General features: G+C 37.5%; 2 protein-coding genes across 4 annotated transcripts in view; both read right to left on the bottom strand.

Annotated features, from left to right (window-relative positions):
- The window catches only part of LOC107659327 (calpain-1 catalytic subunit-like), a 17,075-nt gene extending 13,245 nt beyond the window's left edge, over positions 1-3,830 (bottom strand). For 2 of the 3 annotated variants that reach the window (XM_016448229.1, XM_016448231.1), the window contains exons 1-4: positions 3,698-3,830; positions 2,720-2,745; positions 1,645-1,891; positions 561-630 (exon numbers count right to left, since the gene is read on the bottom strand). In XM_016448229.1, coding sequence (XP_016303715.1) covers positions 561-630; positions 1,645-1,890 — 316 coding nt within the window. In that variant the 5' untranslated portion in view covers position 1,891; positions 2,720-2,745; positions 3,698-3,830. The remainder of the gene's footprint in view (positions 1-560; positions 631-1,644; positions 1,892-2,719; positions 2,746-3,697) is intronic. The other variant, XM_016448230.1, reaches the window with a different exon arrangement.
- Positions 3,831-4,589: 759 nt separating this feature from the next.
- LOC107659328 (calpain-2 catalytic subunit-like) lies at positions 4,590-19,876 on the bottom strand. Its single transcript, XM_016448232.1, has 21 exons — positions 19,513-19,876; positions 18,258-18,327; positions 16,404-16,522; positions 15,011-15,144; positions 11,314-11,482; positions 11,089-11,172; positions 10,920-11,005; positions 9,918-9,983; positions 9,644-9,804; positions 7,603-7,772; positions 7,452-7,463; positions 7,139-7,350; positions 6,987-7,023; positions 6,127-6,192; positions 5,984-6,041; positions 5,833-5,897; positions 5,652-5,720; positions 5,480-5,558; positions 5,282-5,398; positions 5,043-5,101; positions 4,590-4,909 (listed from the first exon to the last, which is right to left on the bottom strand). Exons 1-21 carry the CDS (start codon positions 19,747-19,749, stop codon positions 4,886-4,888), a joined length of 2,094 nt encoding a protein of 697 aa, XP_016303718.1. The 5' UTR covers positions 19,750-19,876; the 3' UTR covers positions 4,590-4,885.
- Positions 19,877-21,264: the final 1,388 nt, after the last annotated feature.

The following is a 21,264-nucleotide window of genomic DNA, read 5'->3' as shown; positions in this document are numbered from 1 at the left end:
TTTTCTAAAGACAGTAAGTTCCTCTCAGACATGCATTCATATAAACTCCTACCCCTAAATGAATCACGATTTGTTTAGCATCTCAACCGATTTGAATGGTCACGTATTTTAATCGATTTTCAACCGGCTCATGGTTAATCGTTACATCCCTAACCTCTAACTATATATCTATCCAATCATCTGTCTATCAGTCCATCCATCCATCCATCCATCCATCTTTCTGACTATCTATTTCTATCTGTAAATCTATCCATCTGTCTGACTATCTATATTGATTACATTATGTTGACATCCATGCTAATACCTCAGTGTGTATGTCTATATGCTGTGTGTATCATAACTGGCACGTTCAAAAGAAAGTCTAAGGTTTCTACATTTGTGTGGCAACGTTTGACAGCAGTATGTGTGAAGTTCACAGACACACTCTGTTTTGCTTGGATTTAAGCTGCCGGATCAACCAAACTGCACTGAAGCACAAATAAAGCTCCTGACATTCAGTGGGCTAACGTGTGCAAGCATGCACAAACATACACACCCAGGCTAATACAATACATACTCACCTAGGGCCCCCTGGCAAATATCTGTACGTGTGGCTCCGCCCACTATGAACTCAGGGTTGTTTGACAGCTCCTGCGAACATTACGCAAGCAAATACAACACATAAGAGCAGCACCTCAACCAAAGCGTGCTACTGTCCCTGTCAACCTAAAACAACACACTTCTTTCATGATTTCACATCAACTGTATCTTTAAACATACATATCATACATCTGTGAGATGACATTTTCATTCAGTTTCTTTCTCTGTCAAATGCAAAGTAGTCTAAGTACATACAGGTATATTGTAATGGTTAGATACTGCCAATTAAGCTATGAAAATATTGTTTGAGCTTTGAGAAGGATACACAGTCCAATAAAATTAAATTATACAATTTAAATAATGAATGAAATGTTTCAGCATATATAAACAAAACTTTGCTAAAATAGATTTTTTAAAGAAGGATGGATATATTTCATTTTTGTCATTCAATTAGAAAGTAGTCCTAATTTAACTCTTTAAGAGCTAAACTAACCCTAACTCTAACTTGCGTGATACCTACACTGTTGGAGCCATGGCTTAGTAGTTTTGCCTTGGTTTGCATGTGAGAAATGAGCGTCTAGCTCATGTAATTTCTCGATCTTGATCCTCCAACTTCATTTCCTAGCCTTTCTCTACTCTAACAATCAATGCAACTGAAAAAAATGTCAAAAAGGAAAGCAAGAACCTTGTCTCAGTAATTAACACCAGAAGTTACACCTTGGTTCTCATATGGGAAATGAGAGTTCGAGTCTAGCTCATGTAGTTTCTCAATCTCATTCCTCCCATTTCATTTCCTGTACTCTCTTTTCCTTCCCAATCAATTAAGGTGTCAAGTTGTGCTAAAAATAAAAACATGAGATTTGTCTTAGTAGTTAGAACCCATTGTTGTGTCTTAGTTCTAATGTGGGAAATGAGAGATCGAGTCTAACTTGCGTAATTTCTCAATCGTTGTCCTCCCACTCCCTCCCAATCAATAAGTGTTCAAATGTGCCAAAAATACTGACTATGCAGTTGTATGCAGTAGCTAGTGTGCCGTTTGTATAGGCCGTGCTCTGCGACACTCACAGTGGGCCTTATCCACTGCACACCGTGTGTTTTGGAGGAGTGTGGCGCGAGCTCCTTGAAGCCCAGTGACTGAGGCACAGCTGGGAAGCAGGGGTCCTCAAACAGCCTCCCGCTCTCCAGACACTCTCTCTTCAGCTCCTCGCAGTCCTGGTTCAGGAACTTGACCGCATTGTCATTGGTCCCCATCCCTTCTGCCTGCAGGCGTTCCTTGTAAATACGCGACGACATTCCTCCAACTGAATACATACTGTAGTGCACCAAAATGAGGAAGTAGTCATTTAAACACATGCTTTAATCCAAAGTAAATCCCATATTTTTCCAAACCCATATCCCATTCACTTTTTGTAACATGGAAAAGAGTGGACACTTCTTGGTTTGCGTTCCATAGAAAAAAAAAAGTCATTCAGGTTTGAAACAACATGAGAAAGAGTAAAATATTACAGAACTATCCCTTCAAACGATTATAGCTCCTGGGTTTCTTGTGGGAATCGAACCTGCAACCTTCTTATTACAAACTTTAACCGCTGCACCAAACCTAATCAAAAGACTCAAAGTGTGTGCACATGGCAGATGGAGACTGGTTACTAGAAGCTAGCACAGAAATAGCACCATCATTCGACAGCGTGCGTTCAATGTCTCTGAGCATTTAGCGCAAAGTGCTGCTGCTAAAAGGCTTATGATGCTTGCTTATGGTCAGCCACGTTGCCATTATTAGTGCAGTAGCATTCATGCAGTTTTTAGTCCAGCTAGCTGAGAGAAATGCCCTCTACAACAGACACTCGATTAGCGCCCTAATGAGGTTGGAGAGAGGTTTACTAATGACTGGCTAATTCCATGTTGTCTTGTAATATGGTTACCCATCATCTCTGCAGAAAAGAAAAAAACATTGCCAGACACTAATTTCTTACATGAGCCATGATTTCAGGGATAATGTCCATGGAGGGCAGTTCTCTAAGTGGTAGCTAAAGAAAACCACATAGACCCAGCTAAGATAACTATGCTAGCATTGGACATTTAGTTCATTATCGTTTCTTTCTGGAACTGCAACTACAGAAAGACAAGAGAGTGAATATACCTTAGGTTCCTTGTGTGGGCCGCGAGCTTGAGGAGAAAAAGGTCAATTAGAAATATATTGAACAGTAGGAGAAATCAGCTCATTGCTAATTTGCTAACATTCATGTTTCTGTTGCAATATGCATGTAAATATGGTACAATGATGCTAACAGATGGCAATACCATGGTACTCCATAGTGTATTCATCATATTTACATGACGGTCCAAAGTACTTCAAACTATTATTATACCATGGTATATCTCCAAAAAAGAAGAAGAAGAAAAATATTACCATGTTGTACTTTTTTGTTGTCTGCATCATGTGTGTAAATGTGGACGTAACTGTCAATCACATTTATATATAGTATAAAAAGTACAGTGGATATTCTCCAAATACGGTTTTTACCTAAATAATGAACTTTTAACCAGTTTTAACTGGATTTCTCTGAGTTGCAATTGGGTAGATAATGTGGTATGTAAACACAATATTGCCCTCTGATACTAAATGTCAGCTGACTTGTGATGTGAATCAATAGGCCAGACTGAGCATCAGCACTCTAGTGTTTGTTTTAGATGATGAATAAACACACCCTCAAAAACAGCTGCACATATTCACTCATGCGGCTTTATATAGTGCTATTACTGTAATATTTAATTTAGTCCGAGTTGATTTTTGTTCAAATGACCACAACCTAGACAAACCTAGTAATGTAATATTGTTGAATGTATTATATACACGCACATACACACATATGTAATGCAAGTATGATGCACGCCCTAAATGCATGAATAATTGATGCGCATTGTGTGTATAATGTTGTCGCTTTGCTTATAAATTAATATGACAGATTCACAAGCACCGTTAGAATTGTACGAAATAAGCTATTTAAAATAAATTTAAAAAAATGTTTCGTCAGTTGCTGGAAATATAGGGCGAAGGTGTCCCACTTTGTCACATAACGGACGGATAGTTAACACGGAAAAGTGAAGCTAAACTTACCAGCGTTTAAGTTGTCACTATGGTTATCAGCCCAGCTGGTGCTTTTTAAAACAGCGGAAAAGAGAGAATGATGAACGGATCCTGTGCAGATGAGACACAATAAGCAGGGTACCGCAGTGCACGGCCACGCCCACGAGGGAGGAGCTAACAAATGATTGACAGGTGAGGAGTCAAACAAACGAGAAGGGTCTGGCTGCAGCCTCGCACTTGCATTCTCAGGCTTGCACTCTCAGACACTTGCGCTTCCGCTAGCGACGTCACTTGCAAGCTTTATTTTTTATTTTGTTCTATTTTTTATTACTTTTTGTTTGAATCTCTCAACATTTTACAACAGTAGCCAGGTGGTGAAGACAAGAAAAAATAAACTAAATTACAATGTCACTTGCAATCGCCACTTGCACTCTCCGCTACCTGCGACGTCACTTGCAATCCATACAAATCGTGCGTGTTGCCAGTGGAGACAAGAAGCTGTGGTGATTAAAGTTAAAAACTAAATTAGTACTATAACATACAGGGTCCTGCAAGAAAAAGACAAGACCCGCAAATCCGTGGCCACAGAACAGCAGAATATGAATGCAATGATCCTTTTAAAATCACTTAATGCATTTCAAAATGCACGTTCATATTTGCTGTTCTGTATGTACTTTGAGTCAACAACAAGACATATAGGCTACTGTATTGTCTTTATCATAATCCGTTATTATGCCACATTAAGCGTTTTGCTGTATGGGATTAGTGTCTGAGAGTGCAAGTCTGAGAATGCACGTCTGAGAGTGCAAGTGCAAGGCTGCAGCTAGACCCTCTTGAAATAAACTGCCTCTGAGCAAGATTTCTTAAAGGGACCGGAAATGCCGCTTTACTAAATCCAGTCATGTACAAAAACACAAGTTCGTACTGTTTCAAACGTGTTTAATAATGTTCTTTGGAGAGAAAACATTCATAATAATGCACACACACACTTTTTTAATATACAGTAAGTGGTTAAGATTCTCCTAGTTCAAGGATGTTTGCATTTGTAAACAAAAATAGTGTGCCAATGTCAAACGCAATAAAATCATGCAACACTTTGGAAGCAAGACTGGTCGAAAGTGCAATAGACAATTTAAAAAATAAAAGTAAATACAAAAAATGTAACACATGTAATCTTAATAATTCACTCATGAGTGGTGTGGTCTGGCGATGAGTCGTCTAAATCATAGTGAAGTTCAGCCACTAAAAAAGACAAATAAAATGTGTTTAAAAATCTATCTATCTATCTATCTATCTATCTATCTATCTATCTATTTTCAAAATGTAATTTATATTTCAATTATATAATTTTCAAAAATGTTATAGCATGACAAACCTGCTGAAAGTCCAGCTCAATGAAGCCACTTTGGTGAGGATCCAGCTTTTTGAATACCCCTGAAAATGAGAGGTAGGTTCACTAAAGATGCTCCAGAACTACAGGGGGCGCTGACCCTACACAAGGGCCCATTATAAACAGGCCTGGACACAATCTGCAGGCATTTTCTATGATGATTTTAGGGTCAAACCTGCTAAATTAGCCAAAATATTTAATAACCAAACACCGAAGGGACTTACGGAACATCATCTCCAGACGCATGAGGCAGGCCACATAGTTATCAAAGTCAAGAGTCATGTCTGTCTCGGCGTAACGTGCTACCAGTAGCTGAAATATAGTGTTATTAAGAGTGAAACCTAGAAGAGGAAAGAGAACATAAGCAGTGAGTATTAAAATATGCCACCAAAATGATTTCTGTGAGAGTATCTGAGACTCACCGGCTTCTTTCAGCGCCAAACGCAGCTCTGGAGTGCTTATGGTTCCTGAATCATCCATGTCATTCTTCTTGTAAATTCCCTGGGGTTATTATAAAATAGAGCAACATGTCATGACATTTAGACATTCTTTTAAATGGATAATTGTGTTAAAGGCTTCTGGTGGCTCTCTTACAAGGTATCGCTGAATTTTCTTCCACAGAGTAGCGAACTCTCCCAAACCCAGTTTTCCATTCCCACTGTCCTGAGATACAGTTAAGCGAAATTTACAATTCAACAACAAAAAATTCTTGTAATTCCTGACTCAAGCACATACACAAACAACAAAAAGTAAGCAACTGCAGCTGAGAGGATACATCCATGAGGTTCACTATGATACGACACGTCTCCAAACTGAAGCCGTCCGTCTTTATGTCAGTTCCTACAAAACAACACATAAAGCAGCTCCTCAGACTCAGACTCTTCATTAGATCTCAAGCATAAAATAGAGGATGCAAGAGCCCTTACGTTTCGCAATGATTTTGTTTAAGATAGTCGTGAGCTCTGTGGCTGAGATTTCCATGTCCTATAGAGAGAAGTATGGTTTGGTTGCTCTGCTTTTCAAAAACAAAATGTAAATGTTTACTGCATAACAAGTCGTCTCTACTTACAGCTCCAGCGAGTTTTACAAACATGCCTCTGAATCCAGAATCAACTTCACTGTCTGAGACAGTCTCCTGGAAACAAGAGGAAGCACAGTTTAAAAAAATGTTTCAGTTTCAATAAGACCTTTTGGCAATATCTTGATTACCACCAAAAATGTAATAATAATAATAATAATAATAATAATTAGTAGTAGTAGTAGTAATCGTAGTAGTATTGTTATTATTATTTATTAATGTATTATTAGTAGTAGTGGTAGTAATTGTATTTATTAATTCATTTTTATGTATTAATTTGTTGTCATTATTATCATTATATTTATTATTGCATTTATTCTTAACATTATTATTAAATTAAAAACTATCATTTAATTCATTAAGGAATTATCTTCAGCATTAATCAACCATTTGTAGCAGAGGAAAATATTAACAGTCCGTAGCTATGTTTTCATCCATTTATGCAAAGTTTGAGATATTGCATTTAAAAATGCTTTATGGAAACACCAAGATGCGGTTAAAATCTTAAAATTCCCATGAGATATGTATAGACTCAGTAGAGGAGGATAATTTTTCTATCCGATTCTATTTGCACATAAACGGACCATACAAAAAAAAGAAAACAAAAAAAGTCATGTGACTTTGCCTCAACAGATTAGATTTGAAATTTTATTATTGATACTTTGCACCAATTTCACAGAAAGTGCTCATTTTGTTCTCTTCAACACATGGGATGGAAACAGTGCTTTATTCGCACATTTTTTGTGATATTCCAATTTTCTGCATAAGTTGAATTTGCAGCTTTGGATGGAAACATAGCTAGTGTAACGCTGTTGACTTTTAAGAGCCTTGCGATCTTGAGAGTTGCTTACATCAGGTAGTTCAGCATCCACAGGGTCATCACATGGTCTGGGAATAGGCATAAGATTATCCAATCAAATTCAGAACCAAGTATTCAAAATAAAAAGATATACAGTCGCATTGGCATATAATAGAGAAACCTCACACAGGTGAGATACATTACAGTGTTTCGGTCTGTTTTTCGGAAAAGACGCGCAGGCAAAAGTCTCCGTCCTTATTGGGTTCGAAGGTGGACGGCACGACGAGGTACTCTCCAGGAGGCAGCTTGAAGCGTGTGCAGACCTCTCTCAGGTTAATGAACGTCTCAGAGCGAGCTTTCTGCGCATGTGTCAGGAAGAAGTTCTTATCGAGGTGCACGTCGCGCTGACCGTGAAACTGACAAAGACAAAGGCCAATCAGGGAGCCAGAAGTACTGTGATTAATGGTATGACTGGTCATGAGAAACACCCCGCCCTTCTTTGTAGTGTTACTCTTACCTGTGGAGGTACCTGTGGAAGCAAACAAAAACAAAAGGTTGATCTGATGTTATACAAATGTAATCTGGGGGATCTACTGAAGTAATTATGTTCATGTCCTCGCCATACATGAGAATCAAAATGTTTAGATGCTCCTTGTGTCTTTACTCACCTCATAAATAGCAAAGCCAATAGTGTGCATGTCCTCTCCCGCTTTCCTCAGACGGCGCCGGTTCTTCTGGATCAAACCCACCACGAAACTGCAGCCCACCTCATTATCATCTGGATCGTCATCTTCATCATTCAGCTTAATCACAAATTGAGGATTCATCCAGAATGTGTCTGAGGAGCAATGAATGGACGTCGTCAGCAAGATTATTAAACAAACCAAACCAACCAAACTTCATAAGACCAAGATGCGTATGACATAAAATACGCAAAACTACACTTGAAACACATTTATTGAATAAATTACAAAATGCACAACAAAAATCTCAATAGCTATGTTTCACTCGAAGTTGCGAGTTTAATTTATGCGCAAAATTGTAATATTGCATAAAATATTTGCGAATAAATCACCATTTCCATCCAGCGTGATGAACAGAACAAAATCGTCACTTCCTGATCAACTGGTGTCAAATATCAAAAAAAGGTAATTTGCTGCAGCAGGATAAGCCACTGTTGTTTTTTCAGTTCTAGGAGGTAATTATACCGAACCACTTTGACAACAGACTTTTCAGGCATTTCAGAATGACCAAAATAGCATTTTTGGTCCACTGGTTAGTCCAGTTATGCCGTCCCATTGCGCAAAGTCACATGACTTTTTTGATGTATTTATTCTGTAAATGTGTAGTTTTTGCACATATTTTCTTATCAGATAAAACATTTATCCGACTCATTTGAGAGCATAATTTATTTATGTTTATTTTTAGAATTCATGCACATCTTGGCATTTCCATTCAGCGTTTTTATATGTGATAGCCCAAAATGCACATAAAAACAGGTGCATGGAAACATAGCTCGTGAATAGACATAGCCGTCAGCAATATTATTAACCAAACTAAACCAACCAAACTTTGTAACACCAAGATGTGGGTAAAATAAAATATGCATAACTAGAATGGAAACACATTTACTTTATAAATTACAACACATTTACCAAATAAGTAACTTAATGAATGGATGCAGCCATTATTAAACAAACCAAACCAAACAAACTTTGTAATACTAAGATGCAGATAAAATCTTGAAATACACATAACTAAAACATATGCACTCAATCGAAAAAGATAATTCTTCTATCTGATAAGAAGACATGTGCATAAACTACACTGGAAACACTTTTACCGATTACATTTTTCGATGCGCAACAAAATCTCAATGAATGGATGTTGCCGCCAGCAATATTATTAAACAAACCAACTAACCGAACTTTGTAACACTAAAATGTGGATACAATTTTAAAATTAAAAATTAAAAAATATGCAATTGAGGTGGATCATTTTTCTATTCGCTAAGAAGACATGCGCAACAACAAACTCCACAAATGGATGCAGCCATCAGCAATATTATTAAGCAAACCAAACGTAATAAGTGCTAAGATACGGATACATATGCACTCAAGTATGGCAGATCATTTTTATATCCGATAAGAAGACATGCGCATAAACAAACTTTGTAACACTAAGATACAGATAAAATCTTAATATATGCATAAAAACGTATGCACTCAATTGAGGCAGATCACTGGAAACACATTTACCGAAAAATTTCTTGAAACTTAATGAATGGATGCAGTCCTCAGTAATATTATTAAGTGAAGTTATTAACGTAATGTCGGGAGGAGTACGCCCATCTAATCTTCCAATTAATACCCAAGTATAAAAGACAGCCTCTTATCACTTCCGTTGTTAGTTCTTTCGGCATCCCTCCTCCTCCCCATCTCCGCCTTTTATGCATATTTACTTATTTATCTTTCTGTCTATAGGGGGCTATCGGAGCTTGAGTAGAATAGTCTCTCTGAGCCCTCTATTGCAGACATCAAGCCAAATCTGTTTATCACTAATGCTAAGATTATATGGGCACACGAACTCGTGAAACAAACCAAACCAACCGAAGTTTTGTGAATCAATTTTTGTACAGAAATGAAGCGATTCACAAAAATGAATCTGATCCCCGGTGCCTGATGGTGTATTTGTGGATTTTGTGCTCACAAGCATTGTTTCTGCAGCCCCCAGCGGTAGAGCCTCTCCTCCATGTGCCGTCGTGGTTGGTCACGGCCCAGTGTTTAACTGAATCGCTGGTGATGGCGTCCGGGGTCAGAGTGCAGATCTCTATACGAGAGTAATGGCTAAGGAAATCTGAGAATGACATCCTGAACACAGAGAGAAAACGTACATAATATATAATGAGTGGAGAATAGGAATTTAAAATCCTAGCGTGTAGATTGCACTAAATCTAGATCCATAAAGAAGTTCGTAAACGCACCAGAATTCTCCATCCTCAGCGCTGGCGTTCGGCCGCTCTGAAGAAATACTGTTCCATTCGGATGAACTAAATGAAAGAAAAAATAAACAATCGGTGATGCTACCGTTTCCAAATTATTTCCATAGATAGCCATTAAAACTATGAATTCAACATAATTCACAGAGGCCATATCTTATCATTTTGTCAGGAGTCAGGATTTCTTGCATCCCAAATAGTCATGAGCACTTTAGACCCTCTCGTTGACCCTTAAAATTACAATACAATACAATACAATACATCTTTATTGTCAACCATGGTTGAAATTTGTCTTTGACCACACCAGCGAAAAACAAATACACATACAGACACATACTACAAAACACATAAAAAACATCATACTGAATCACATAACTTTTTGATTAATAAATCCTAATAATTAAACTTTTAGTTGTACTGTACCTTTAAGACTTGGATATGTGAATAGCCTCTGCTCTGTTATTAATGATTCATTTCCAAATTCAACTATTTTTCTATTGATTTTAATATGTATCAATATTTTTCAAAAATACATGCAAAAACATTGAGTAAACATTGGGTTTCATTCATTAATAAGTGTGCGGATTATTTATTTGAGTATGTGATTTTTGCATGCATGTGGTTTTGGGTGTTCCTACATGTTTTTGTAAATTTGGAGTAAATTTCAGTATGAACGTTACTGGTGAATCATGTTTTGTTTGTGAAGATGTTTGTAAGTAGATTTCATGCACAAATTCTTGAATACTCATGGTTAGTGAATGAGACCCACTTTTCAACCCAACAGTTTCAATAAAAATAATTTAATTATTGTCATGATACACATTTTATGTTATGTCCTTGTGATTAACAAAATCAACAACCATTTTAATCACACAAGATTAACATTGTGCGATTGCGACCTCATCATTTCTGAATAATTTTTTGCTATTTTAGTTACAATCATGAACTTTTATAGTAGCTCTGGTGCTGGCGGTAATGAAACCGTACCCATCACTCCAGGCTCCGGTCCACTCCACCTGCCCCCAAGGGTTACGCATACGAACCAGTTTCTCCTTGCGGCCACGATAGTTCACCTGAGACAAAGCAGAATGCACTCTAATGACAAAATGTATTATATTATTTAAAAACAAAGGCCTGCCAATAGCTCTATTCAAACCTCGGTCGCCCCCGTGAGCGAGTAAGCGTGACCTTTCACCAGCTTCTGACGGGTGACGGCTTCTGAATCAGCGGCACTAGTGATCTACATCACAGAATTACAAATAAAACAGGCATATCTGAAAATGGGCGGGGCTTATGACCTAAAAGTGATTGCTGATTGGTCAATATACTATTCCATAGATACTATTCAAGATCAATTCAAATACAGGCAGAGGAATCTCACGTCGATGGAGCAGCCTAGCAAAGCTCCAGCCTCCAGGGCTTTCTGGATGATCTGAAACATGTTGGATGGTGCTTTCTGCAGATCGTAGCTCTCAGCAATGCCTCCAGTGAAATCCTCGAAACCCTCACTGGTGGATCCCCCAGACAGAGCTTCATAACAGCCGTTCACCCTGCCAGAGACCATAAAACATGTACATTACATGTATTTGAGCTCAGTTTGAGAAACTATTTAAGACCTACTGTTAAACAGTCTCATTAAGTGAAACTACTGTATATCCTATTAAATTTAATTTTTGATACTATACACCCTCATCCGTCCCTCGGGTCATTTTGACCCAAAACCCCCCAAAAAAAGATTTAAAAAAAATCGAGTGTTGATCTTTATGGTATGAGACTTTGCTACATTTGAATTCGAGCAGTTTAAGTGGGTTCTAAAAAAAAAGTATCAAAAGTGTCCCTCGCGGGTCATTTTGACCCGCCACTGGAAAAGCATGGAATTTACAAAAAAACTGCGGATTTTTTTATTTCATTTTTTCACACTTGAGCATGGAGCACACACAAAAAAATTTGAGTCGATTCGAGGATTCTATGTGGGTGTAATAAAAAAAGTATTACACCCACAAGTATTACATTCATTTTGACCATGAATTTTGGCCATAGGAATGAACGGAATGTCCGAAAAAAAAAAAAACAGCATTTTTTTCATTTATTAGATTTTTTGGACTATACAAAATCTGACACAATCCAGAAAAGATGCATACCCAAACAAAGGGCTGAGACTGCAGAATGTCCTCAATGCACAAAAAACTCACATACCCACACACACAGGCACACACACACACACACACACACACACACACACAAGCACACACATGGCACACACACTCCCATTGAAACACATTATAGCATGTATGCTGTTTCTGCTGGGAAATGACTATCATTTTGAAAAAAAATTTTGACTTAACACAGTTAAATTTGAGTGATGGGGTGGAGACCAATGAGTTTATATCATATTATATCATATATTTATTACATATTTATGAAACTTAATCTCAGGGTCGTGGGTTCGAGCCCCACGTTGGGCGTACCTTATGGCTCTCTCGCCCTTCCCAACGGGTCTTGGTCTCCAAATGAGTCTCTTGACCTCAGTTTGCTGACTCAGGACACGTGTTGAGGCTAATTTTTCCATGGGGAAGTCGTGGCCTAATGGTTAGAGAGTTGGACTCGTAACCCAAAGGTTGCGGGTTGGAGTCTCGTACCGGCAGGGATTGTGGGTGGGGGGAGTGAATGTACAGCGCTCTCTCCCACCTTCAATACCACGACTGAGGTGCCCTTGAGCAAGGCACCGAACCCCCAACTGTGCCGCAGCAAAAATGGCTGCCCACTGCTCCGGGTGTGTGTTCACGTTGTGTGTGTGTTCACTGATGTGTGTGTGTGCGCACTTTGGATGGGTTAAAATGCAGAGCACTAATTCCAAGTATGGGTCACCATACTTGGCCACATGTCACATGTCATGTCACTTCACAAACTGTATGAATATGCACGTGTTTGGATTAAAATTCAGTATAAATTTCTTTTTTTTTTATACAAAATATAGTTTTTTTAATGTTTTGATATATATATATATATATATATATGAAAGCCTTGAGATATATCTGAAAGCTTAATGAAGCCTCAAATTGGTGTAGTTTTAAACAGTTCACTTGTTTGGCTCATTTAAGAATCTCCATAGGGTTCTATAGGCCCCTCTAGTGGCTGTAATCATAAAATGCAATTTTATGTAATTTTTCCCCACCAGATGGCATCAGAGACACTCAGTGACCTCCTGATGGATGATCATGTCTAAAGTATAAATATGCAGGAATTGTGTCTTTCTTTGTTTTGTTTTTTTGGTGAAAAAAATGTATAAAATATGCACATTTTCATAAAAATATCCAGAATTGAATGTGAATAAAATAAAAATCACCAAAAAAAAAAAAAAACCCTACATAAAAAAAAATTAGGAAAAAAATTATAAAAATGGACCAATATAAGCTTTCTGGACCAAAAATAAAATTAGTGTCATTTTTGGCCTTCGGGTCATTTAGACCCGCGAGGGACACTTTTGTTATAGGTTCGGGAGGGACGGATGAGGGTTAAAATGGACTTAATTGTTGTTTCGCACGCTTGAATGTCTACGAAAAGGATGGACTCCATTTGGGAATCATGAAATTACTTCCTTCTCTTTTATGTGATGGTCAAATATTTACTGAGTGGTTAAAATTTAATTCCCTACAAATAACTGGTTGTAAATGTGCTGTAGATTTAAACCTATAGAATGAAGAACAGAAAATATATAAGTGCAGAAAAAGAAAAACTATGAAGAGAAAACTATGTAAAAATTGATATATTGCCAAAAAATAATCCACAGCATTGAGTGCTGCAGGGGTAACATATTTGTTGTAGGCCAAAACCCAGAAAAAAATTAGCATTTTAGCATTTTTGATTTCATCATCCTGAAGTCAGTGGGTTTTTTAAAATGGGTTTTTAAGGTTTGTGGTGAACACAAGCTCAACATATGCTCATGTTTTATTCTACCACATAAAATACATCAGTAATACCCCCTTATGATTTTTTTTAAAGCTTTTACGTGGTTGTTAACAAGTGGTTAAATTGGACTACAGAGGTCTTCAAGGACATTAAACGTCATCACACCAAACAGATAAACTCATCTAGTCACCAGTTAACTTTTACAGCCTCGTTGTGTTTATAATCTCGCACTTGCAAACTATTATAACTCAGTCTTTCAGGAAAATGTTTTTAAATAACGATTGAAAGAGTTGCCAGAAGCCTAATGTTGGCGATGGTGAAGTCATGTGACCTTGGTGTAGTTCTTTTAGCCTATAGCCTAAGTTTAGTTTTTTACTTCTGCTGATTGTATTTAGGCTTTAAAATGTATAAAAGTTGTGCTAATTTTTGAAGATAATCATGATAAACAAAACATGAAAGAATCAGGGTCACAGAGTTTGGTCACACAGTAATCCAAAAGCCATTGTAAAAATCAGATTGGGTTTTGGTCAAAGGAACCAGGTTAATGGTTGACAGGTTGGCCTACAATAGCATGTCATCACTGCAGCACTGCATATCATAAATACTCATGTATGACATCACCACTTGTGGGCGGGGCCATTCCCATAGTTCTCATGAGGGTTCCAAAATTAGTAGCTCACTGGCTGTAAACGCATTCTTACACACAACAAACGACAGCTGGTCCACATTATGTGTTCGGATGGCAATGATAAACACTAAAGAGTAAAAGTAAGAGACAAATATATAGCAAGGGAGTGAAAAGCCACTAGCAAGACGGTAAGCACTAGGTTAAAAACATACTACGCAAAATGAAACACCCTTATTCCAAGAATACACCTGCTGTGGGTAAAGCCTGCTGTGCTTATATGCAACGTTCACTAACAACCAGATCCACACAGAACGTGTTGGGTTTTTCGTGCTAGTCTTTTGATTGACATAGAATTGTCCAAACGACAATTTAAAAAAATTATAATTTTTTTTTTTAAATTGTGCGTAATAATTCAGTCCTAAAGAAAACAAAGGATTATCCTGTTGTTTATTCTTAGAAAGCAAGTTGATCTTCTGGTGGAGGCAGTTCTACTGTGAGTACACAAAAAAATACACAAGAAACCGCACACACAAACACTAACTTGGCATAGGCCTTCTCCAGCAGGGCGCTCCAGAACTCATTTCCCTCGGCGGAGTGAACAAAAACCAGCTCGCCATCTTTCACCGGCAGCCGGTCATCAATGACAACATCCACCCACTCGCCAAACTGCCAGAACTAAAGAATGGAGGTAAAGGGTACAGACTCACATTATCTGTTCAATCTCAAAAAGTGTGTGAAACTGCAAAGACTCCCATATACAAACATCTTAAGAGTCAAACTCTGCATTAAAAGTAGAAAGCAAAAAGTACTTTTTGGACTTATACTGTTGGACATGAACTATGTATTATGATGGTTTTTAGACATATACTATGCTATTACTATGTTTTTTGGTCATGTACTATGGTATTACCATACACACTACCATTCAAAAGTTTTAATGTTTTTTTTTTAAGAAGTAACTTTTGCTCACCAAGGCTGCATTTATTTGATCAAAAATACAGTAAAACGGTAATATTGTGAAATATTTTTACAGTTTAAAATAACTGTTTTCTATTTGAATATATCTTAAAATGTATTTTATTTTTGTGATACAAAGCTGAATTTTGAGCATCATTCCTCCAGTCTTCAGTGTCACATGATCCTTCAGAGTCCTTCACTCTAATATACTGATTTAGTGCTCAAGAAAAATGTCTTATTAATATTAATGTTGAAAGCAGTTGTGCGGCTTCATCTTTTTTTTTGGAAACCATGATACTTTTTTCAGGACTATTATTTGAAATATAAATCTTTTGTAACATTATAAATGTCTTTGCTGTCGCTTTTGATCAATTTAATGCATCTTTGCTGAACAAAAGCTTCAAATCGCTTAATTTCTTAGTGACTCTCTTTTACTGAACTTTTGAATGGTAATATAAATACATATGGTAATACCATGTTTTGGTCATGTACTACAGCACTATATTTCTTACATATGTACTGCATTACCACATTGCTTTATTATATAGAAACATGATTTTTGGGGGATATTAACTGTGTATTACCATGATTTTTTTTTTAACCTACACTATGGTTTTACAATTCTTTTTATTTATAAAAATGTACTATAGCATTACCATGTTTGTTTGCCATGGCAATACCATGTTTTCTGGGCATTCACTATGGTAATACCATGATATTACAGTAGTATTCTTTAAAATACCTTGGAGTAGCATGTAAACATAATGGTATATGAATATAGTTTCCATGGTAAATACCATCAATGTAAGGAGTGGTATATATTTTTGAATACTAATACATTTATAAAAAGCACTGAGCAACAAACCACTGCAAAAAAAAAATAATGTCCATCTTTTTCATTAGCATGCCAATGAATTATATTGTAACACTATAATGCAAAGTGATACGTTTACTCTAACAGTGTAACTTGCAGATACCTGGAAATGGAAGATTCCAGCGTAATTGTCACCGAAGCCCTGTCCAGCGGGCACCACTCTTGCCAGAACGTCTTCATTCAGGGTCAGAGAGGCTATGGCCGCTAGCAGCCAGCAGTCACCTGAGAGACGGCGAGACAGGAAGTGAGACTGTGACTGTGTTTACGACTGAAACAGCCACATACAGGCTTGTTTTCACTCAAATCTTTAATGAATATGGAAATTAAGTTACATATACTTGCATTTGGAATGCAGAGTGAAACTCTGACAACCATTTTTAACTTGACATTCAAAATGCCTGCAGACAAGCAAGAACAGGCACATTTTGAGGGACACAAATGAAACTCATGATCGAACCAAGCAGCCAATGAGCGCCATTGTGGTTTTCGTGTCACGCCAAGTGGTGAGCTGCAAATCTGAGACAGCAGACACACATGTAGAAAATGCAGAGACTTGAATCTGCCCTCCTCAAAAGACAGCAGGCTGCTTTTCCTGCAGTCTGACACATGTATCACGTATGTTTCTAATGCAAGACTTTACGGGAGAAATACAGCCAAGTTCTTCTCTCTTGAACTGCAGCCTTTAATACCAAAAGAGGTTGTGTGCAAATTCCCACTGGCTAGTTTCTAGGTTTGGATGGTTTGTATTATGTGTTTGGCTCAGCCACTCGGTTAGTGGTAAACACAACAAACAGGAAGGAACGAGGCAAAAGAAAGTGAGATTAGGTATAGAAGGGGAGGGTAAAGTTACTAAAGTTACTGGTGTAAAGCTATTAGAATGTAAATGAACTGTTGAGATAGAAAATAGAAATAGAAGTTGGGTGCTCCAAGTCCTCCGAACTGTTTCGATAGATAGATAGATAGATAGATAGATAGATAGATAGATAGATAGATAGATAGACAGACAGACAGAGACAGACAGATAGATAGATAGATAGATAGATAGATAGATAGATAGATAGATTTCAGCTTATTTCAGTTTGAGAAAACACTTTTTTACTAGCTTTAGTTTGAGTTAACAATAACCACTGGAATGAGCACTAGGTTAAAAGCATACTTCGAATACTGATCCACCCTTATTCTAGGTATTACATTGTGTGAGTGTTTGCTTTTTCACAATGTTCACAATGAACTTAATTAATTGTTAAGGCTTCGTAGAATTAATAATGGACTTCACCACAGTTATAAGTAATGTGCATTATGCAATCAAATTAGGGAGTAAAGTAACACGTAAATTAACACCACCATTATACATTCAAGAAACAAATCAATTCAGTGGAATTCAGTTTTGTTTCAGTCAATTTACACCAAAAATCTAACATTCAGGTGTAAATGCACTTATGTCACTTTAAAACCCACATTTTTGTAGTTCCAGCCTAGTCATTGTTGCTTACAAACTATATTGGTGGCTTGCAGGTTTAGAGCCCAAAACAGCACTGCTAAAGTAAACATGCTTTTAAGATTAAGGAGAGCGTCCGAGTGCAAAAGTAGCATCTTTTTTACTTTCCATTCAAAGTAATGATGTAAATAATTAGATACCTTTTATAATGAATCATGCAATGATGCACATTTGAGGTTACCTGACAGAACATATTTACAGTGTTGATTGCGCCACAGTATAAGCTAATTTTCTGGTTGAGGTAGTTAAAACATTAAGCACACAGTACTGACTTGCAGGTATCCTGTGTTTAAAGAATTAAGATAAGAGTGTGAAGAGATCTGTGACTCAGTGAGTTGTTGACTTGGAGACACGGTCTGTATAATGAACAGGTTCTTCACATTTAGTCAAACCAGGAGGATTAACAAAGAATCTCAACATTTGTTTCTTGCAGGTAGATGAATGTTTTTAATCTTTTACCCAGAGCTCCTTGACAGATGTCCGTCCGTGTAGCTCCACCGACGATGAATTGTGGTTTTGAGCACAGCTCCTGCAAAAGACACCAACAACACCCTGTTTGAAATGCAGAATCGGGCTAATAATGTAATCAGATATGAAAAGGAAAGCATATAGACACTAAAACATTGAGCTTACATTCATATGTGGGTCTATATACAAAGATAATCATAAAATATATTTACTTATTAAAATAACAGCTGTTAATCTGACCACCTGGTGAAAATGAATAAACAGAAATCGGCTACAGTAACCAACAGTAGGCTGGTCGAGTTATTCGGATCATTATCGGGCGGATCATTATATTTGACCCTGGACCACAAAACCAGTCATAAGAAGCATGGTTATATTTTTTTTTGCCCCTCAAGATTCCAGATTTTCAAATAGTTGTATCTCGGCCAAATAGGCTACACTAAAAAATAAAGGTGCTTCACGATGCTATAGTAGAACCTGGTAACATCTGAAGAACCTTTCTGTTTCAAAAAAGATTATTTGTGGTGAAAGAAGATAGAGAAGAAAGAAGGTGCAGGACATCGGCCCTCCAGGACCGAGTTTGGGCACCCCTGTTCTATGGCATCGCTGTGTGAAGAACCTTTTAAGCAATCTTTATTTTTAAGAGTGTATTGTCCTGTCCTAACAAACCACACTTCAATGTAAAACTTATTTATTCAGCTTTTAGATGATGTATAAATCTCGATTTAAAAAAAAAAAAAAAAAGACCCTTAAGACTCGTTTTGAGGTCCACGGTCACAAATAGACAAAATACCGATTTATATGTGTGTTGTGTAAATAAGACAACACCTTTAGCAAATTGCTTAAAAAGTCTTTACAATTTTTGGCTCTAAATGAGCATTTGGACGCACCTCTATAGTCCCACACTGGTCACGAGAAGACTTTTTAAAGTTGGACTGTTTTGCTACGCCGCTGAAACGCAACGCTCACGACGCGACCCTAAAAAGCGAGACGCAGCCAAGAAGAAGTCAGTTTGACGAATGTAGCTATTGAAGTAATTAGAAATAGCAAACAGAACGCAAGAACGCGACTTGTGCAAAGAAAAATGTACGAGAACTCTCTCGTTTGTAGCTAAAGAAAAGGATAACGGTACGACATAACGCAACTTAGGCTAAATAAAAAATAGAAAGTGCATGATTTCCCGTTTAATCTTTACCAGTGAGCGAATGATTCCCTTAATATTTAACTTATGATACTGAAAGCATACCCCAGGTCTTTTCCAGGCTAGTCCTCTGGTTTTGTACGAGCTGGGTCCGAGTTCTTTAAAGCCCAGGGATTCGGGTGCGGCTGGGAAATTCGGGTCTGAGAACAGAGTCCCTCCGCCGAGACACTGGCTCCTGAGCGCCTCAAAGTCCTGGTTGAGGTATTTGGTGGCATTGGCGTTCGATCCAAACCCTGCAGCCTGCGCTCTCTTCTTGGCCAGGGTAGAGGCGACTCCCGACATTTTTTTTTTTTTTCACTTCAGAAGAGCCCAAGAAATCTGAGAAATGTAAAAATGTCTTGATCCTTCAACTTAGTTTACTGTGACTCTCCGCCCCAAACTTTCCAGGCGTGGTCAGGCTGTCATGAGCGCGTTATTGCGCGTTTTTACGCACAGTGAAGAACAGGAAGAAGTGCGTTAACATTTATACACTGACAGCTACTGTGTCGCTGCGAAAACAATAACATAACATATCTGACTGATCACGGGTTACTGATGCGGCATTTAGTGTTATACTACAAAATTAATAGCAATAGGCCTAACTACTTTTGTTTTAAAGTAAGTTATTGTTTACGTAAGTCTATTCTATTTGATCACAATGACTAAGTTGGCATTGGCATGTGGAGAAACAGCCGTGCTAATTTAGTTTTAAATTAATAATAGATGTTGGAGTGTAAACTTCTTTTGCGCACACAAATAACATTCGTTCAGGCGTTCGTTCATTCTGACATTTTCTTCCTAACGGTACCGATGAAGCTCTAAACTCGATTAGCTGCACCACACCGCCATCTGCCGGATATTATAGTCGGTTCAGCCATTTCTAATCGGTAGGATGTAGCACTCACTGTTCGTATGTTTTGATTGATATTGAGCAAATTATATGTAATTTAACCCTTAATAATGATACTTGAGAATTTTTTGTATATATGGCACTACTGGATAGAACATATGCAAACAAAAAATATATATTTATTTTCCGTCGATGCCGCAATCCCAATAAGGAAATGAAATTATTACTATGCCGACGCTTTATTTATCTCTGTGGGAGAGGAAGTTAGTAGGAAAAGAGGGGTGATTTGCGCCTGTGGGGAAGTTGACCCACCCCTTGTTTCTAGGCAACCTTAAACAAAATAATCCCCCCATAATATTAGCTCTAAACCTCTGGATGATACAAGTATGTTAAAAGTATGTTAAAAAGATAGAAGTGGGGTAATCTGAGGCAAAAGTCCTGAGGTAAATTGAGCCAGTGGCTCACCCCTTCTTATGATTATAGAGTATTATTTTACTGTATTCTACATTATATTTCATTAAGTTTAGACCAAACATTTTTGATGTTGTTCTTTGTTTTGAACTTGATTTTGTTCTGCAAATTTTAAATAGGCCATTGAAGTTTTTATGAAATTGTATTTCCCTGCAGCATTTATAAGTCGGATGTTGAGTACTATAGGTCTGTAAGATCAATTGCTTTATTTATTCATTCATGTTGAACATTATTTTTTGACATTTTAAAATCATTTTAAAAATGCCTTCAAAGTTGTGAACTGTATCTTTAAATAAAACTTCCATCCATCCATTCTATTATCCAAACCTCTTTGTCCTTATTAGGGTCGCTGGGAGCTGGATCCCAACCCAGCGTCTTGAGCCACAGATGGGGAAACTTCCTGGATGAATGGTCAGTCCATCACAAGGCTCACACACTGTGGTCATTTTTATTGAAATTCTCTTCCTTTGATATAGCATGAGGTGAACATGTTCAGT

The sequence above is a fragment of the Sinocyclocheilus anshuiensis genome, unplaced genomic scaffold (genome assembly GCF_001515605.1).
Source record: "Sinocyclocheilus anshuiensis isolate Anshui unplaced genomic scaffold, SAMN03320099.WGS_v1.1 scaffold912, whole genome shotgun sequence".
Classification (NCBI taxonomy): Eukaryota; Metazoa; Chordata; class Actinopteri; order Cypriniformes; family Cyprinidae; genus Sinocyclocheilus; species Sinocyclocheilus anshuiensis.
Note: the sequence above shows the minus strand (reverse complement) of the source record. Positions and strands in the feature narration are given on the sequence as shown.

Coding starts and splice junctions, on each gene's coding strand:
- LOC107659328 (XM_016448232.1), bottom strand. CDS start 19,749: ATGTCGGGAGTCGCCTCTACCCTGGCCAAGAAGAGAGCGCAGGCTGCA. Junction 6,042..6,126: donor TTGTAAAACTCGCTGGAGCT/GTAAGTAGAGAC, acceptor TTCTCTCTATAG/GACATGGAAATCTCAGCCAC. Junction 5,721..5,832: donor TCATAGTGAACCTCATGGAT/GTATCCTCTCAG, acceptor ACTGTATCTCAG/GACAGTGGGAATGGAAAACT.